This window comes from Neopelma chrysocephalum, unplaced genomic scaffold (genome assembly GCF_003984885.1).
Source record: "Neopelma chrysocephalum unplaced genomic scaffold, ASM398488v2 Primary Assembly neopelma1_26, whole genome shotgun sequence".
In the NCBI taxonomy this organism is placed as follows: Eukaryota; Metazoa; Chordata; class Aves; order Passeriformes; family Pipridae; genus Neopelma; species Neopelma chrysocephalum.
In genome coordinates this window covers 23,084,395-23,098,574 of record NW_020897695.1, presented here as the reverse complement: position 1 = coordinate 23,098,574, position 14,180 = coordinate 23,084,395, and the positions used below count along the sequence as shown (strand labels likewise).

At 36.7% G+C, this 14,180-nt stretch overlaps 1 protein-coding gene across 1 annotated transcript in view; it reads right to left on the bottom strand.

Moving 5' to 3' along the window:
* Window positions 1-6,123: 6,123 nt before the first annotated feature.
* The window catches only part of ITGA9 (integrin subunit alpha 9), a 219,326-nt gene continuing 211,269 nt past the window's right edge, over window positions 6,124-14,180 (bottom strand). The window contains exon 28 of the mRNA XM_027675915.1: window positions 6,124-6,581. Coding sequence (XP_027531716.1) covers window positions 6,483-6,581 — 99 coding nt within the window. The 3' untranslated portion in view covers window positions 6,124-6,482. The remainder of the gene's footprint in view (window positions 6,582-14,180) is intronic.

Sequence of the window (14,180 nt, the reverse complement as noted above, 5' to 3'; positions counted from 1 at the left end):
TGGGGAAAAGTCTGCTATTTTTCTCATGGGGTATTTCACTACTAAGTGGAAAAGATTTAGCAAAGAGACTTCTGTTATGTCCAATCCAAAGAGCAGGCCAATGGCCAGTATAGTGAGCCAAAACGTCAGACCAGCTCCAATCCTACACATGAGCCAGGCTGAGCAGCATGCTAACAAATGAGTTTGTTTTTCCATTGTAAAAGAAGATCTTACTTTTCTTGAATTTTGATCTAGTTTTGATCTTATTCTTCCTTTCTTGATGAAACTGGAAGAAACAAATCTGCTAAAGATTGTGGGTTTGATTTCTAAAACAAAGCCACTTTTTCATAGAAGTCCTAAGAGGTTTCTTAAAGGCCATTTAGGTAGCACACAAAATCCTGTTATATACAAACTGCTGTTCTCTGCTCATCAAAAAGACAAGAGGAGAGCAAGCCCCACAGAGGGCAGTGTTAGCTTATCAATCTTCTGTCCCCACAAGGGGACAGAAGCAGGCATTGCCTGCTTACACACACACATACTTGCTTGCATGATAACAGAGATGTTAGTACATCCAAAAGTCTCTGGTTATTATTTTAGCTGCTGCAGCACTAAGGCTTCCGCTAATCTCCAAAAGCAAACTGGGCATTGCATTCCTCTTGGCAGCAGCATTCTCCTACCACTTTTGCCCAACTTTTCCCCCCCCTGAAGAAAGCCTTCCTGACTGAGAACATTTATTTTTACTTTGAAGGGTGCTATCTACATGTCAGAACCCACATCTACTTGGAGGTCTCCTAATGTCTTTGGAACTGTGGTATGTAAAGCTGTGGTCTTCCACCAGTACAAATGTGCTCTGAGTCACAGGTTAGGTCCTAACTCTGCCCAGCCTGTTAGACATAGAGACAACAGTCTAATGCAGAGGAAACAGATTGCTTTTTTATGGCTGGAGAACGCTGAAACACTTAGTAGAAGTAAAACCTCATATCCAACTTCTACTCCCTTTGACATGCTAAGCGTGGGGATGTACAGAGTTGAAAACATTCTTTCAAATATATTATTTAGCTACTATATTCCAGCTACTATGGAATATAAATCCTTGCAGGAAAAATACACGAGCTGAATAATTCAACATTCAACCAGATTCATAGATCAAAACAGAAGTCAAGTTACACAGGTTGACACTTACTATCATAGGCCAGTATCACGATCACATGGGGTTTCATGTGATGTTGGTAGAGCAATATTGATGAAATATAAATAATTCCCACTAACTTTATTTTATTTCCATGATTTTAAAATACTGTAATCAAGCTAGTTGTACTCTTAGTCTCCAAATAGCTTGATTTTAAAAGTCATAGAATTAAGATAAAAGATGCCTATTATCCATGCACAGATGAACACATTTAATTCCATTATACTATTAATACTATTTAATTAAATTAATTTAATACTATTTAATGCAAACATACAGGAGAAAATGTCTCACCAGATTAATGGAAAAATACTTGAGCTGGACAAGGACAATAACTGACAAAATGATATTATTAGGATACTTTTGCAGCCATTTTTTATTCAAAAAAATTGTATTTTTGTAAACTTGACATTTCCAAAACAGTGCAAGTGAATTAGAATACAGGCGAACACAAGCTTCTAAATACAGGTGACATCAGAAAGAGTGGACAAAGTCTTCCAACCACAAGATCACAAAAAGAAACATACAATTTTATAATACATAAGCAGTGACATTCTGAGAAAAAGGAGTGACAATGGTGCAGGTACTCTACTGCATATGCAAACCAAGCTCCAAAAGCAATTACAGTCTTCATGCCAGTTTAATCAATGTACACTAAATGAACAAAATCTACTTTCATTTATATCCAAGAAACTATAGCAAGTGGATGAACCTGGACAAAGGGTAGAAATTAGTTCCATGACTCCTTTAGTCCTTTAGTGAAAGCAATATCGTAAATTCCCCTGCCACATGAATCCTATATTTCAAACTCACGCAAAACTCCAAAATGTGCCCACAAACAGAAGAAATTCAAGGGAGTCAACATTAAATATTATCAAAGACAGTCTTTGCGTAACTATTGCTTTCAGCAAGCTGGGCTACCTGCACATCACTGACTTGGTATGTGGGGTCACTTCTATTCCTGTATTAAGGCAGACAGGGCTGTTCTTACTGTTATGCTTGGCATTGCAAATGCCTTTGCCACTTAGAGATGAAAGGACTGTTTAAGTGGTTTACAGGCTTGGGGTTCACATCAGGCATAATTTCTCTCAGATAATCCAAGCAACCTGTGAGATGACTTCAACTCAGAGTCTGCTCCAGTATTTTCTACACTTTGCTGACTTCATTATAACTTCACAAATAAAAGAACTAGGTTTATTTAGAAAAAATAGCAGGTATTTTTGTTAGCTACAATGGCCAAGTACCAGAGCATTCTAGTGTTTTAGAGCACACTAGCTGTGTTATTGCTTGGGGAGAATCGATGCAAATTCACCTCCAAGACCCTTGGTTTTCAAATTAAATGGACACAAAACTGCTGTAAAAGGTGGCAAATGCTCTCATCTCTTGGGAATTGAAAGCCCACTGTGCTGTGGACCACCAAAACTGTGAAATGACTGTGATCTTCTTGATGTCATGATGGAAACTAAATGGGGTTGCAAAAGCATAGGCTTTGCATTAAGTGATTTTTTTATTTAATTCCCCCTCCTTTCTTCCTGATCATATTTTTCTGAGATTGTTTTCTTCCTATCCTAAAACCAACTTCATTGGTACTATTTGTAAGAAGACACATCGCAAGCTTCAGATCTCTCAGATGCCAGAGGATGCATTTGAAAATGTTACCGCCCCACTTCTAAGCTTTCTCCTGCATAGCTTAGAGCTAGTGCAAAGTGAGCCCACTGGAAAAAAAAAAGGCAATGTCAATTTAGCAAACCTTTCAATTAACTTGTCCAAGACAACTAAAGACATTGTCTCAAAATGGATTAACTGGAGAGAACTTGTACAATGACTACCCCTAGCTGCTGCAGAATTGGAACAGCACAAAGAACTAACAAGCAGCTGACACATGGGAACCTTAGAGCCCTAAAAGCAATTTCCAAAGTAATCATGTCTCCAGATTTTGATACAATTATATTTATAACAGTTTCATAATTAAAATAAAACAAAACAAAAAAAACCACCAACCAAACCAGCAGATCTATAGCATAGTTATTTCCTACATATTCTTGACATATATTACTTTTTCGTAAGATTTTAGGATTAAAAAATGATTGCAACCAACTGATATTAGTGGGACTTTTTGTTTGGCTGCTTTTTAAGGAGTGGAAAGGTGCATCTACAATATTTTAATATGAAGGATTGATATGTTTCATTGTCACATCTGACTATCCTAACTGGAAGCATATAAAAGCCATAATAGAACTTGACTAAAAAAAAAAAGAAAAAGAAAGAAAAAATATGGAGAGTATACATACGAAACCAAAAACCTATGTTACAACAGATCTACTGAGGGCCTAACAGTGATGACAGTAAGAATTTGCGGATCATTTGAAGAATATGGCTCTCATCTGGGCAACAACTAGATTTTCATTAAGGGATGACTTGAGCTGGATCAATTCTCTGACAATTCAGGTCAGAAATCCAAAAAGTCCAGTATGGGCTCAGTCAAATGGGATTTATTTTTATTTGTTTTTTACTTTAAGCAAGTAAGAGAGACATTTTTGCCTTGAGACAAAACAAAAAAAAAGTCCAACAAAATATAAATGCTAAATGGGTATTTTACCTTTTTTAACTCTTTTCTTTACATACTTTTAAAAGATGTCTCAAAGGAATAAATAATTTGCATTTTTAAAATATTGTAATGAAACTTTTTGGCAGACTTTAAAATAAGTTTCTGTTTAAAAAATGGAAATTAAGCATTTCAACTTTTCAAAGGGAACTTCCTCCTTTTTTTTTCAGATAGAAACTTTCAAATTCAGTCAAATTCACAAATAATTTCACTTGTTCCCTGAGCTATTTTTTCAGCAAATTTACTTTTTAGGAATTTTTGAGGGGCTCAGTTTTAGAGAGGGTGGATACTGAAGGTTCTTACAGCTAATAAACAGACTCTTTTTTTTTTTTTCAGCAAGTACTTTAAGCAGTTTCTTTTTCAATTCATAGCTGTGAATCAATCTTGTATGCAATTTCTGTCCAACTTAGATATTTTGTAAACAGAAAAACCCAGACAAGTTAAGTTAATATATCAGCAAAACTAACTGATGTCAGAAATATCATACTAAGAGAAATTAATCAGCTTCTAATGCTAGAGGCAGGTTCAGATTAGATATTAGGAGGAAATTCTTTACTGTGAGGATGGTGAGGCACTGGAACAGGTTGTCCAAAGAAGTTGTAGATGTCCTATCTCTGGAAGTGCTCAAGGCCAGGCTGGATAGGGCTTTGAGCAATCTGATCTTGTGAAAGGCTTCCCTGCCCATGGCAGGGGGGTTGGAACTAGATCTTTAATGTCCCTTCCAACCCAAGCCATTCTATCACAACAGTGCAGTCAAATGCCACCAGCCTTTTTTTTTTGCACTCTGAAGAAAAATCTGTACTCTACTACATGTGATTATAACACGACTTTGCCTTGGATTCTGGCTTAAATGATCATTTGTTACACAGAATCTGTCAAGTCACCAATGATTGTTTTAAGAACAATAACTGAATAGACTAATAGCTTTTCTTGTCAGATGTTGAATCAATAAACTTAATTCACTTTAAAACTATTTTCTCCCTAATGCATGCAGATAGTTAATAGTTAATAAATATTGATCAATACTGTAGCAATAGAAGACACTTAATGCCAGTGGGGGTAAAAAGCAAACAGAAATATGGATGAGTTTAGTTTTTAAAATTTGAAGCTATAATGGATATAATGTTCTTTTACCATACCCTTAAGGAATAAGACATCCTGCAACCTTTCAATCCTGGTTTCACTTTCTACCAATGAGCTTGACCCTTCTTTCCTTTATATGGATTTTATACCAACATGACATTTACTTCTTATTTACACAAAGTGCAAAACACAAGTAGAATCTAAACCCAAGTCTTACAGAAATCCAAGAGCTTTTTAAAGAAACATGGTTGAATTAATTACAACTAGGTCTCTTCTAATTCAACAAATGATTTAAGTAATTACCAGCAACCAAAGTGGAAATCTGAGATCCAGTAACATCTTCACCTTGACTAAACTTCCTTCTTAATGGTTGAAGAAGGATGGCATTCAGTACTTGGAACACCCAGACAGGGAATCTTGAGATCCAAAGATCCAAACATTTTAACCCTTGCATCTACTTATCTCTCTCCAAACATTTTAACCCTTGCATCTACTTATCTCTCTTAAAATTATCATATAGACAAACTCATGACTTATGTATATAACTCACAAGGTAGACATAATGCTCGTAGCTTGTAGCAATTTATCACTTGATTTGATAGCAACAGATTACAATCTTGAACAGTAGCTTTAAAAATATCCCTCTTAATATTAATATGGCTCCATTTAGTTTTTTCTTCTATTCCAAGGAATTTGCCAATGACATAATGGTTGGCCCAATTATATCCTTCTGGTATCTCAATTGTACAATCCTAGACTACTATAAAAATCCTAGAGATTGCAAGAGAAAAATTCCCAAAAAAACCCATTCTGTGATACCTTCTTCAGTGAACCAAAGCAATCTACATCTTGCTACATGTCACTGAGGAAGCGTTTTCATTCTCTCCCGTTCAGGCCAGTAACGGACAGACTCAAGATCCAGAATATCACAACTATCACAACTTTAGGTTTTTTTTTCAGATAGAAATACTTTAGGTTCTTTAGCTTATAAATCAAACAACAAGTTCAACTCAAAGAAAGAGACTATGAAAAGATTTTGGCTTATATCCATTAAATGGTCTATATACAATACTACCAAGCCTTGTGAATTAAGCATATGAGGATTTCAGTCATTTTTCTCTGCAAATCTCTTTTCTCTTGCATTGAAGTTTAAAAGTACAATAGAATTTATATATACACATATGTATTTCCAAAGATTTAGCCAGATATCAGTGCTTGAGTGAACTATATACTATTCAGTAGAAATTATAAAACATTGATACAAATATAAAGACATACTCAATATAAAAAGCTTATATTTATAAAATATATTTTTAGGTAACAGTCTTCCCCTGAGGGTATACCAAATAGTTGGATTCATAAATATTGCTCTGCACTGCAGCTTGGTTACCAAAGTTCAAAGTTTAATTCTTAAATGAAGTATGAATTGCTTCAGTCACCTGACATGGCTACAGTGGTTGCCTCAGGATATGTTCCCTAGTTTTTTTGAGTGATAAAGACACAGCATCAATGGGTCTCCGAAAAATCTGGAGAAGATTCCTTCTTCCACATATGGAAGATATGAGAGCAGGACCTATAGGCTAGTGAGCACGTGTCACATGACTGGGCTTTAATTTTCAGGGCAGTTCACTGTTTTTTCTGGACCCAGTTCCAACTATCTTCATTCTCCTTTCTGCTCTTTTCGGCCTCAATAATTTCTTTATACCTCCGGCGGAAGAAGCCCATCTGCAAATCAGAAGAGATAACAGTGGTAAGTTACACTATCATTAAACTGAAAGTTAATTTGTCAGTGTAAGGACAGAAAATGATGTGCAGAAAAAACCAGCACAGGAGTTAGTATTTAATCCTTCAAGTGCCAATCTGAAATCATAGCTCCTTATTTACATCAGTATAAATGAGATCAAACTGGGTCCCAAATCTTCACAAATTCTCTGCTCCTTATAGATGAACTACTCAGAGATAAGAGATCCTCTTACATAAAGCATACTTTAAAAAAAAATGCTCATAAAGTATTCCTAATAAAACAGACCAGAAGAGGCAGATACAGGTTTATTGGTTTAAAATGGAGACTAATGCAAAATTTGGAGCTGAACCTAAAGCCAGAGTAACACTCAGGTCCTGAGTAAATGCTGACAGAGTTTTATGAACAATGCTCTCAGTGTCCACAACTGCACAAAACAACAGGGATCAGAGGAATACAGTACAACTACCCATGTCCCAGCATCTCAATTCCAGCTATCATTACCAATAATTCCTTTTGCACACCTTCTTGCTTCCTAAACCCTTGTACTTAAAGAAATGCAAGTGGGTTTCATTTCAGTTTGGAGAAAAACTTCTCATATCTCTGGGTTTTTTTAAGTCTTTCAAAAAACCAAAAATTATTTTAATAACAGACTTTGGTAAGCATTCAAGAATAACTCCTCAAACTTAGCACTGTTGAGATCACTGAATCAATATTTTGTTCACCATAATGAAATATTTACGTAACTCCTACCACTCTAAACTTGTTTTTTTACTCCTGCTGTGTAAAACATGATGTTTTAGTCTTCCTTTATCAACCAGTTATTGCCACCCTTTATTCCCAAACTGGCTGTGTGCAGGAAAATTTTGTGCTGTCTTGTCATAACTAAGATTCCTTTAATTTGGACTTTTTAATTTCAGTTTTCAGCAACTTTCACTTTCTTCGAGTGTATTTTAACTCACAGCGGTCTGAAAGGCAGCATGGTCAATCTGCCAAGGGTGCTTCTCCAGCAGGGTTTCCTAAAGCTCAAGTCCTTGCCAGTGCCCCCAGCTACATCCTGAATTCACAGCAGCATGAGACAATGCACCCACCATCCTCTCATTCTGCCTTTTGCCTCCTGTGCAAAGGACATATAAGCTGCAGCGTGGTCTAACAAGACCCTTTGTTTGGTAACTGTGGACCACTGGGACATGCCATTATTCTAGAGATAAGTGTACCCTGCTGAGTGCATATGTGTACATTACATACACACCTACTGTCCTGATTCTGGCCAAGACAGGGTTAATTTCTGCAGTAGCCAGGAGGGGGACGGCTAAGACCTGGAGCTTATTCTATACAATCTTATGCCATTGCCAGGGGTGGGGGAAGAGAGTCTCTTCTAAGGAGGAGGGGTTCCTTCAAATCAAGTAAGCATGGTGGAGAGAGCAGCGGGATGGCACTGGCTTGAAAGCCGGAGGGAGCAGTGGGGTAACACTGTTTCCAAGCTGGAGGGAGCAGTCAGGGTGGTGTGGTTGCAGTCACCTCTGTCTCAGTGAACCATTTGTAGGTGAATCACTCTCTCTCTTTTGTGCGCTTTTGTTATTAATCTTGCTGCTGTTACTGTTCATTTTCTATCTCATTGCTGTTTCCAGTAAATTTTTCTTATCTCAACCTGTGATCTTTACCTTTTGTGCCTCCAATTCTCCATTCCAGCCTGCTGTACAGGAGGGGGAAGAGGGGGAGGGAGCGTTGCATGGTTTTAGTGGGAGCACTAAACTAGAGAATACCATTCCTAAACCACAAGACCTACAGCCACTTTATAAATGCAGAATAGGTAAACATATACATAAATGCACATGACCTCAAGCTTACAAAGGTCCCATGACCTTCTGGAAGCCCCCTTTAATAACTGAAATTAGACCTTAAAACTCATTTGTTCATAGAAATTCTTGTGCATAGACTGTGAACATAGTATCGTTCCCACCTGTCAGAAGCAAAGCTTTATCTCTTGCTATGTACATGCAAATGCAGGGATAGTGGTGGTCCTGTTCTGAAAAATCACCTCAAAAAAGTGACACTTTGAATTTCAGAGGGCCATGTCTCCCTCACTTCCTAGCATCTTTCAGAGCACTGTCTGCAAGGATTCAGGAAGAGAAAATTAAAGAAGAGTTTTTCTAGTTCCCCATCCTTCAAATTTACTCTAGACGTCAGATCAAATTCTTTCTTTAGCAGAAAAAAATCATTATTAGTAATTTTTGTACTTGAACCTACAACCTATACCAGTGCAAAGGATTTATTTTTAGAAGACATCCTCAAGATAGCACCACCATAAAATCCCAGTGAAAATTCACCATTAATGCCAACAGAATTCAGCTCAATGAGGCTTGAAGCAAATAGCTGAAGTTTCTCTAGATTTTCAGTCTAAAATGGAAGTGAATTATTATATTGATAATGGAAAAAAAAAGTGTAAGAGCCTAATACTTTGTTGTTCTGCCCCAGTAGGATTAATCATAGGTACTTACTTATTCACAGGAATCTGCTGCTATTACTTACATATGCTCAGGGAGCAGATGTGTTGAAAAAGTGAATGCTATTTTTTGTATTATCAGTTTTTATAACAGACCTACATGTTTTTCATTAGAAAACTGCCACAGGACTTTGCTTTGTTAGATTAACAAGAGAAGTTTAATTTCTAGTTTTAAAAACAGGTTTTAAACCCTTAAGGTTTCCATCCTTCATGCAAACACATCCTTGATATAATAAAACTTTCTCTTTAAGTTATAATCAAAATTATAGAAAGGTTTTTTAATTTCCTTGAGGGCCAAACAAACAAATCCAAACTCCTTCCCACTGTTATTTTCATAAAAAATGTCTGTTACTGAACATCTGCTTCAGGAATTGTCTTTAAAAGCTGTTTATGAGCATTTTGGTATTTTACTATTTTTTCAATGACTACACAGTGCTTTTGTATAACTTTCCAGCAGGGATAAAATGCTGTAAATGATGTGAATACTCTAAAATTATGTAGAGGACTTAAGTGCAGGCAAAAAGAGAAACTGAACCTTAAGGATTATTTTTTTTAACATTTTTAGAAATAGTGGTCAGGGATTAGATACATTTCCCATCCTTGAAAGACAAGGATGTGCTTTGTTATGCGATACTGTTCCTTAGTGTTTAATGCATATTTCCATTCAATGTGATATAATCCCTATCATCACTAGAGAGGGATTTTTTTGATAAGGGCCATGAAGAAATCACAACACAGTCATTGTCTCACAAGACTCCACACAACCCGCATATCCATCTCCTTACAATTAATAATTTCATTAAAAATGATACCAATATTAACCTGTACGGTGAGGGCTGATTAATACCAGTAGCAAGCTGGAGAAAACAAGTGAATTTAGGATACAGTGAGAGGTAATAAGGAGGCAGACATTTGGACCAAAGCAGAAGAATTGCTACAACGTGGGGCTAAGCACATATTGGCTCTTTTATCACTGGAGCTGAAGAAACACCAGAAGATCTCTTTTCCATGGCTAATGCAAAGCCATTAAGGGAACTGAGAAAACACAGTGAGGATAGCACTGCTGGAATTGAGTTCTGAATTTTGAGCAAGGAAGAGGAAAAGAGATCCTCAGCTTTAACAGGAGCATTGCTGTGATCTCATTTGTAGAATGGATGTTTACATTGGGCCAATGGTCTCCAACACGTTTCATGGGTAATGAGTCTCTAATATTGTTAATTTCTCCCAAACTTTGCTTTCTATATATACAGACATATGCATGTGTGTACACATACAGATGTATGTACAGAGCAAAGGAATACCCACGTCAAGAGCTGTGATCCCATCAGGCAGTCTGTGAGTTCACACAACCACATCCAAGTAAAGGACTGAGGAAAATATTTTGATCAGTAAACCTCTGCCTAGGGAAGACACTCATGAGAGGAAGGGCAACAGGAAGTATTTGCGGGAAGCAAGGAGAGAGCACTGTGGGAAGCTGAAGGGTTATAATGGAAGAGGCATCAGCCAGTAAAGACAACGCAGAAAATGAGAAAAGGGTAGATGGGTCAGAATAACTGGAGGTGCTTCAGGTTTTGACTCTAAGCCACCTACTTATAGCAGCTCTAATATTTACTTGAAGCATCTTCAGAAAGGACTGGATAGTGTTTGTCACTTCAAAATCTGAAACCATCCATAGGTTTTACACACTTCCTTTAATTTACTTATTCCAGCCCATGTACCCTTTTCTAGCATAACAGCATTACTGCCATCTACAGTGTATGCTGAGCAGAAAATATGTTTCTGGCAAAACTGAACAATAAAGCAACAGAAAATCTGTGTTGGTCTGGAATGAGGAATTACACCTGTTATTGTGAAGGGATTTCTTGCCATGCGAAGCAGTGTCAAGTCCTGTATTCAAACGTGAGTATTTAAAGTCTCTAGCACACACAACTCCCTTTAGCTGTCATGCCAGGTTTAAATCCCTTAAAAATCACAGATGAGTCATATCTAACAACACTCACATAGAATTACATTCTTCAAATACTCACACAAACTGAAAACGTCAGTCAAAAGTCATTTAAGCGAATTAACATCACAGTAAATTATCTTTTTTTTTTGCTGCTGCTACTTTGTGCTCATCCAAAGGCTGAATTACTGGACCTTATATTTTTCTAAACTCCTGAAGTATAAACACCTAACATTTCCTGCAGTGTGGTTCTGTGGCTATTTCTTTAGGGTGCCAATTATAAGTATGCTTGGAGTGATGAGATTACAAAATAAAATTTAATTTGCAGTTGGGAAAAAACAAAGCTGATCAGAGGGCAAGTAATATCACTGCTTTTGTTATAGTCACCATTGGATAAATTTCTAAAACATTTTTATCATTCATAATCCAACAGGGCTTATTCTCCCAATCAAATAAAAAGATAAATAGTTTAAAATGGGGATTGAAGAAGAATGGTTATGTTTAGCTTTTTTTTAAAAGTCTTTTTCTCATTAATATCATTCATTAAGACACAGTTACATGCTGCTGTAAAAACAGCATTATGTATTGATTTACGGTAGTGTTTCAAGACTATCACTGAGCTAGGAATAGAGGTTTGTGAACAAAAACATTCAAACAGGATCCAAGACTATATCAGAGACTTTTGTGAATTTTTGTACTATTTTTAATTAAGTTTCTCCAGTGCATACTGAGGTGTTGAACATAGAAAGTATTTATTTTTAACAGTATGCCTATACTGACAAGGTTACCGATCACAGTACAAATCAACAAGTAAAAAGAAAAGGGAGCAAAGCACTGTCAGAGGGGTAACTAAAAAAATGAAACAAAATGTAAGAACTGAAGAAATCTCCCATGTAACTAGGCTTTGACAACATACCTTAAGGTTCAGTGCCTTAAACACAAACTGTCTTTCCTCTAGCATACAGTTTCTTTATCTACTGTAACCACTATCCAGTCATACCAGCTGAACAGTATTGTATTTACATCACAAAACTTTTAATGCCACATTGCTAATCTAGGCAGAGGTCTCAAGCCATTCACCTCATGGCACTTCAGAAAGAATTAACTTACACATCTCCTCACCTTTTTTGGGTGCATACTCCTTGCGCACTTCTCCCTTCACATAAACAGTACTACGGCTAGAAAAATATGCACCTAATCGTGGGTCAAAGCAGGGCCAGAAACCTCACCCCATTAAATGCCACCAGTTGGCAGAGCAACAACACCCCCAATCTCTGCAAAGCAGAGCTGCTGAGATTAGAAGCATGGAACATTTCCCCATGCAGGGTCAGATAACTGGTTATTAAGTGCAACTCACTTTACTACTGTCAAGAAGGCGGGTAAAAACACTTTGCACTTGGGTTTATGGGGTCCTAGATAATCCTCGCAAACCACCAGTTCCAAGATGATGCACTATGTCCTTTCTCCCAGTTAAAGGATACTTGCCACAGTACATAGGGGTCACAAACTGATATGTCTATCAGCTTTTCCACCAAGAACTGGCAAACTGCCAATTCTGGGTCCCACTGTGAAGTAAAGGCATGTTTGTAAAGGAGTTAAAGGAGAGGATGATTTTAGGAGGAAGGATGATAATGTGGCTAAGATAAGCTCATGAGGACTCCAGAGGCCTGGTTTAATTATTCAGTCTTTCACTGCCTTTTTGAGAGGAAAACCCCTTAACTGTCTTGTAATGTAGGTCCTCATTTGCTCAGTGAAACAAGTACAAGAAAATAAATAAATATGATTCAAACATCACCATTCCACAAATGGCTATACACACATACAATATACACAATGTTATATACACTTATGCAGCTGGGGAACTGAGACAAAGAGAAGTTCAGCAGCTTGCTCAAAGATTAGTTCTCCTCTACAAGCATTCATTTCTGAAGTACTGTACATACTAAGTCCTTAACAAAAGATATTACGTATCTACAAATGAATCAAAGGCTAGATGAATGAATCTTGTCTGATGCAACCTAGATGGTATCTACATAGTAAAGATATTCCACGGGTAAACACTAGAACTACCAGCTCTATTCACCACATAAGCAGGTAGCTCCATTGAAGCCAACTGAACAACTCCTGGGAAAAAAGTTACACAAGAATTGGTTAGAGGAAGAAATTGTTCATTAATGGGGTGACACTCTAGCATCAGTGACAATGGCAAGGTATGTTATATTAACTAAAAAATAAAAAAGTACTAATTCAGATTTTCTGTACTGTCTCTGTGTGCAGTTATCTGTTTCGCAAACCTAAATGCATCTTTTCCATGCATGCTGCCAGTCTGAATTGTGCTCCTATTTTGAGGTACCTAGCCTTAACAACTGGCTTTTAATATTTGGCCTTTGAGATAGTCATAAAGTATTTACTTAAAATAATAGTTTATTTAATGTTTGCTTTAGCTAAGTTTATTAATTGACTGGCTGTTCTTAGCAAAATAGTTTTTCTTATTATTTCAACATTACAAAGTAATTGCCTAATAAAATGTGTGTTTAAAAACTATGTGTGTCTTAGTACTACAGCATGTGAAATAAATTTACTTCTAAAATCTATGGAGGACTACAGATCTTCACCCCAGGTACCAGCAGTAATATTTCAAGACAGTTAGCCAGGTTAGATGAAAGTAAGTTAAAAGTTAAGCACAATTTTGTGTACATTGCTAATTCTTCTCTGCCATAACAATGTTCATCAGTTGCAATACACTGGGATCAGATACAGCTGCTAGGAATCAAATTCTTCCATAGCGACTGAACTTATAAACATCTTTCAGTGCTGAGTTCTGGTAACTTGAGTTTAATCAAAGCCCGAACTTCTTGCAGTATGGTAACTATGTACAGTAACTTGCAAGACAGCTGTTACCAGTATATTTATAAGTGTAATTAAAAAGCGAATTGGACAATATTAAAACTTACAACTATTTCCAAATAAAGATTTTTTCCTGTTGCAAAATTTTACTATATAGTTTATTTTTTAAAAAGTCACAGAATGAACACAGCCATCATCCAAAGTTCATCTCTGATTATTGCTCTCAAAGAACATAATGTCTACTGCAGATATGTCTGGAAAAAAAACTGAATCTCACCAGGGAAT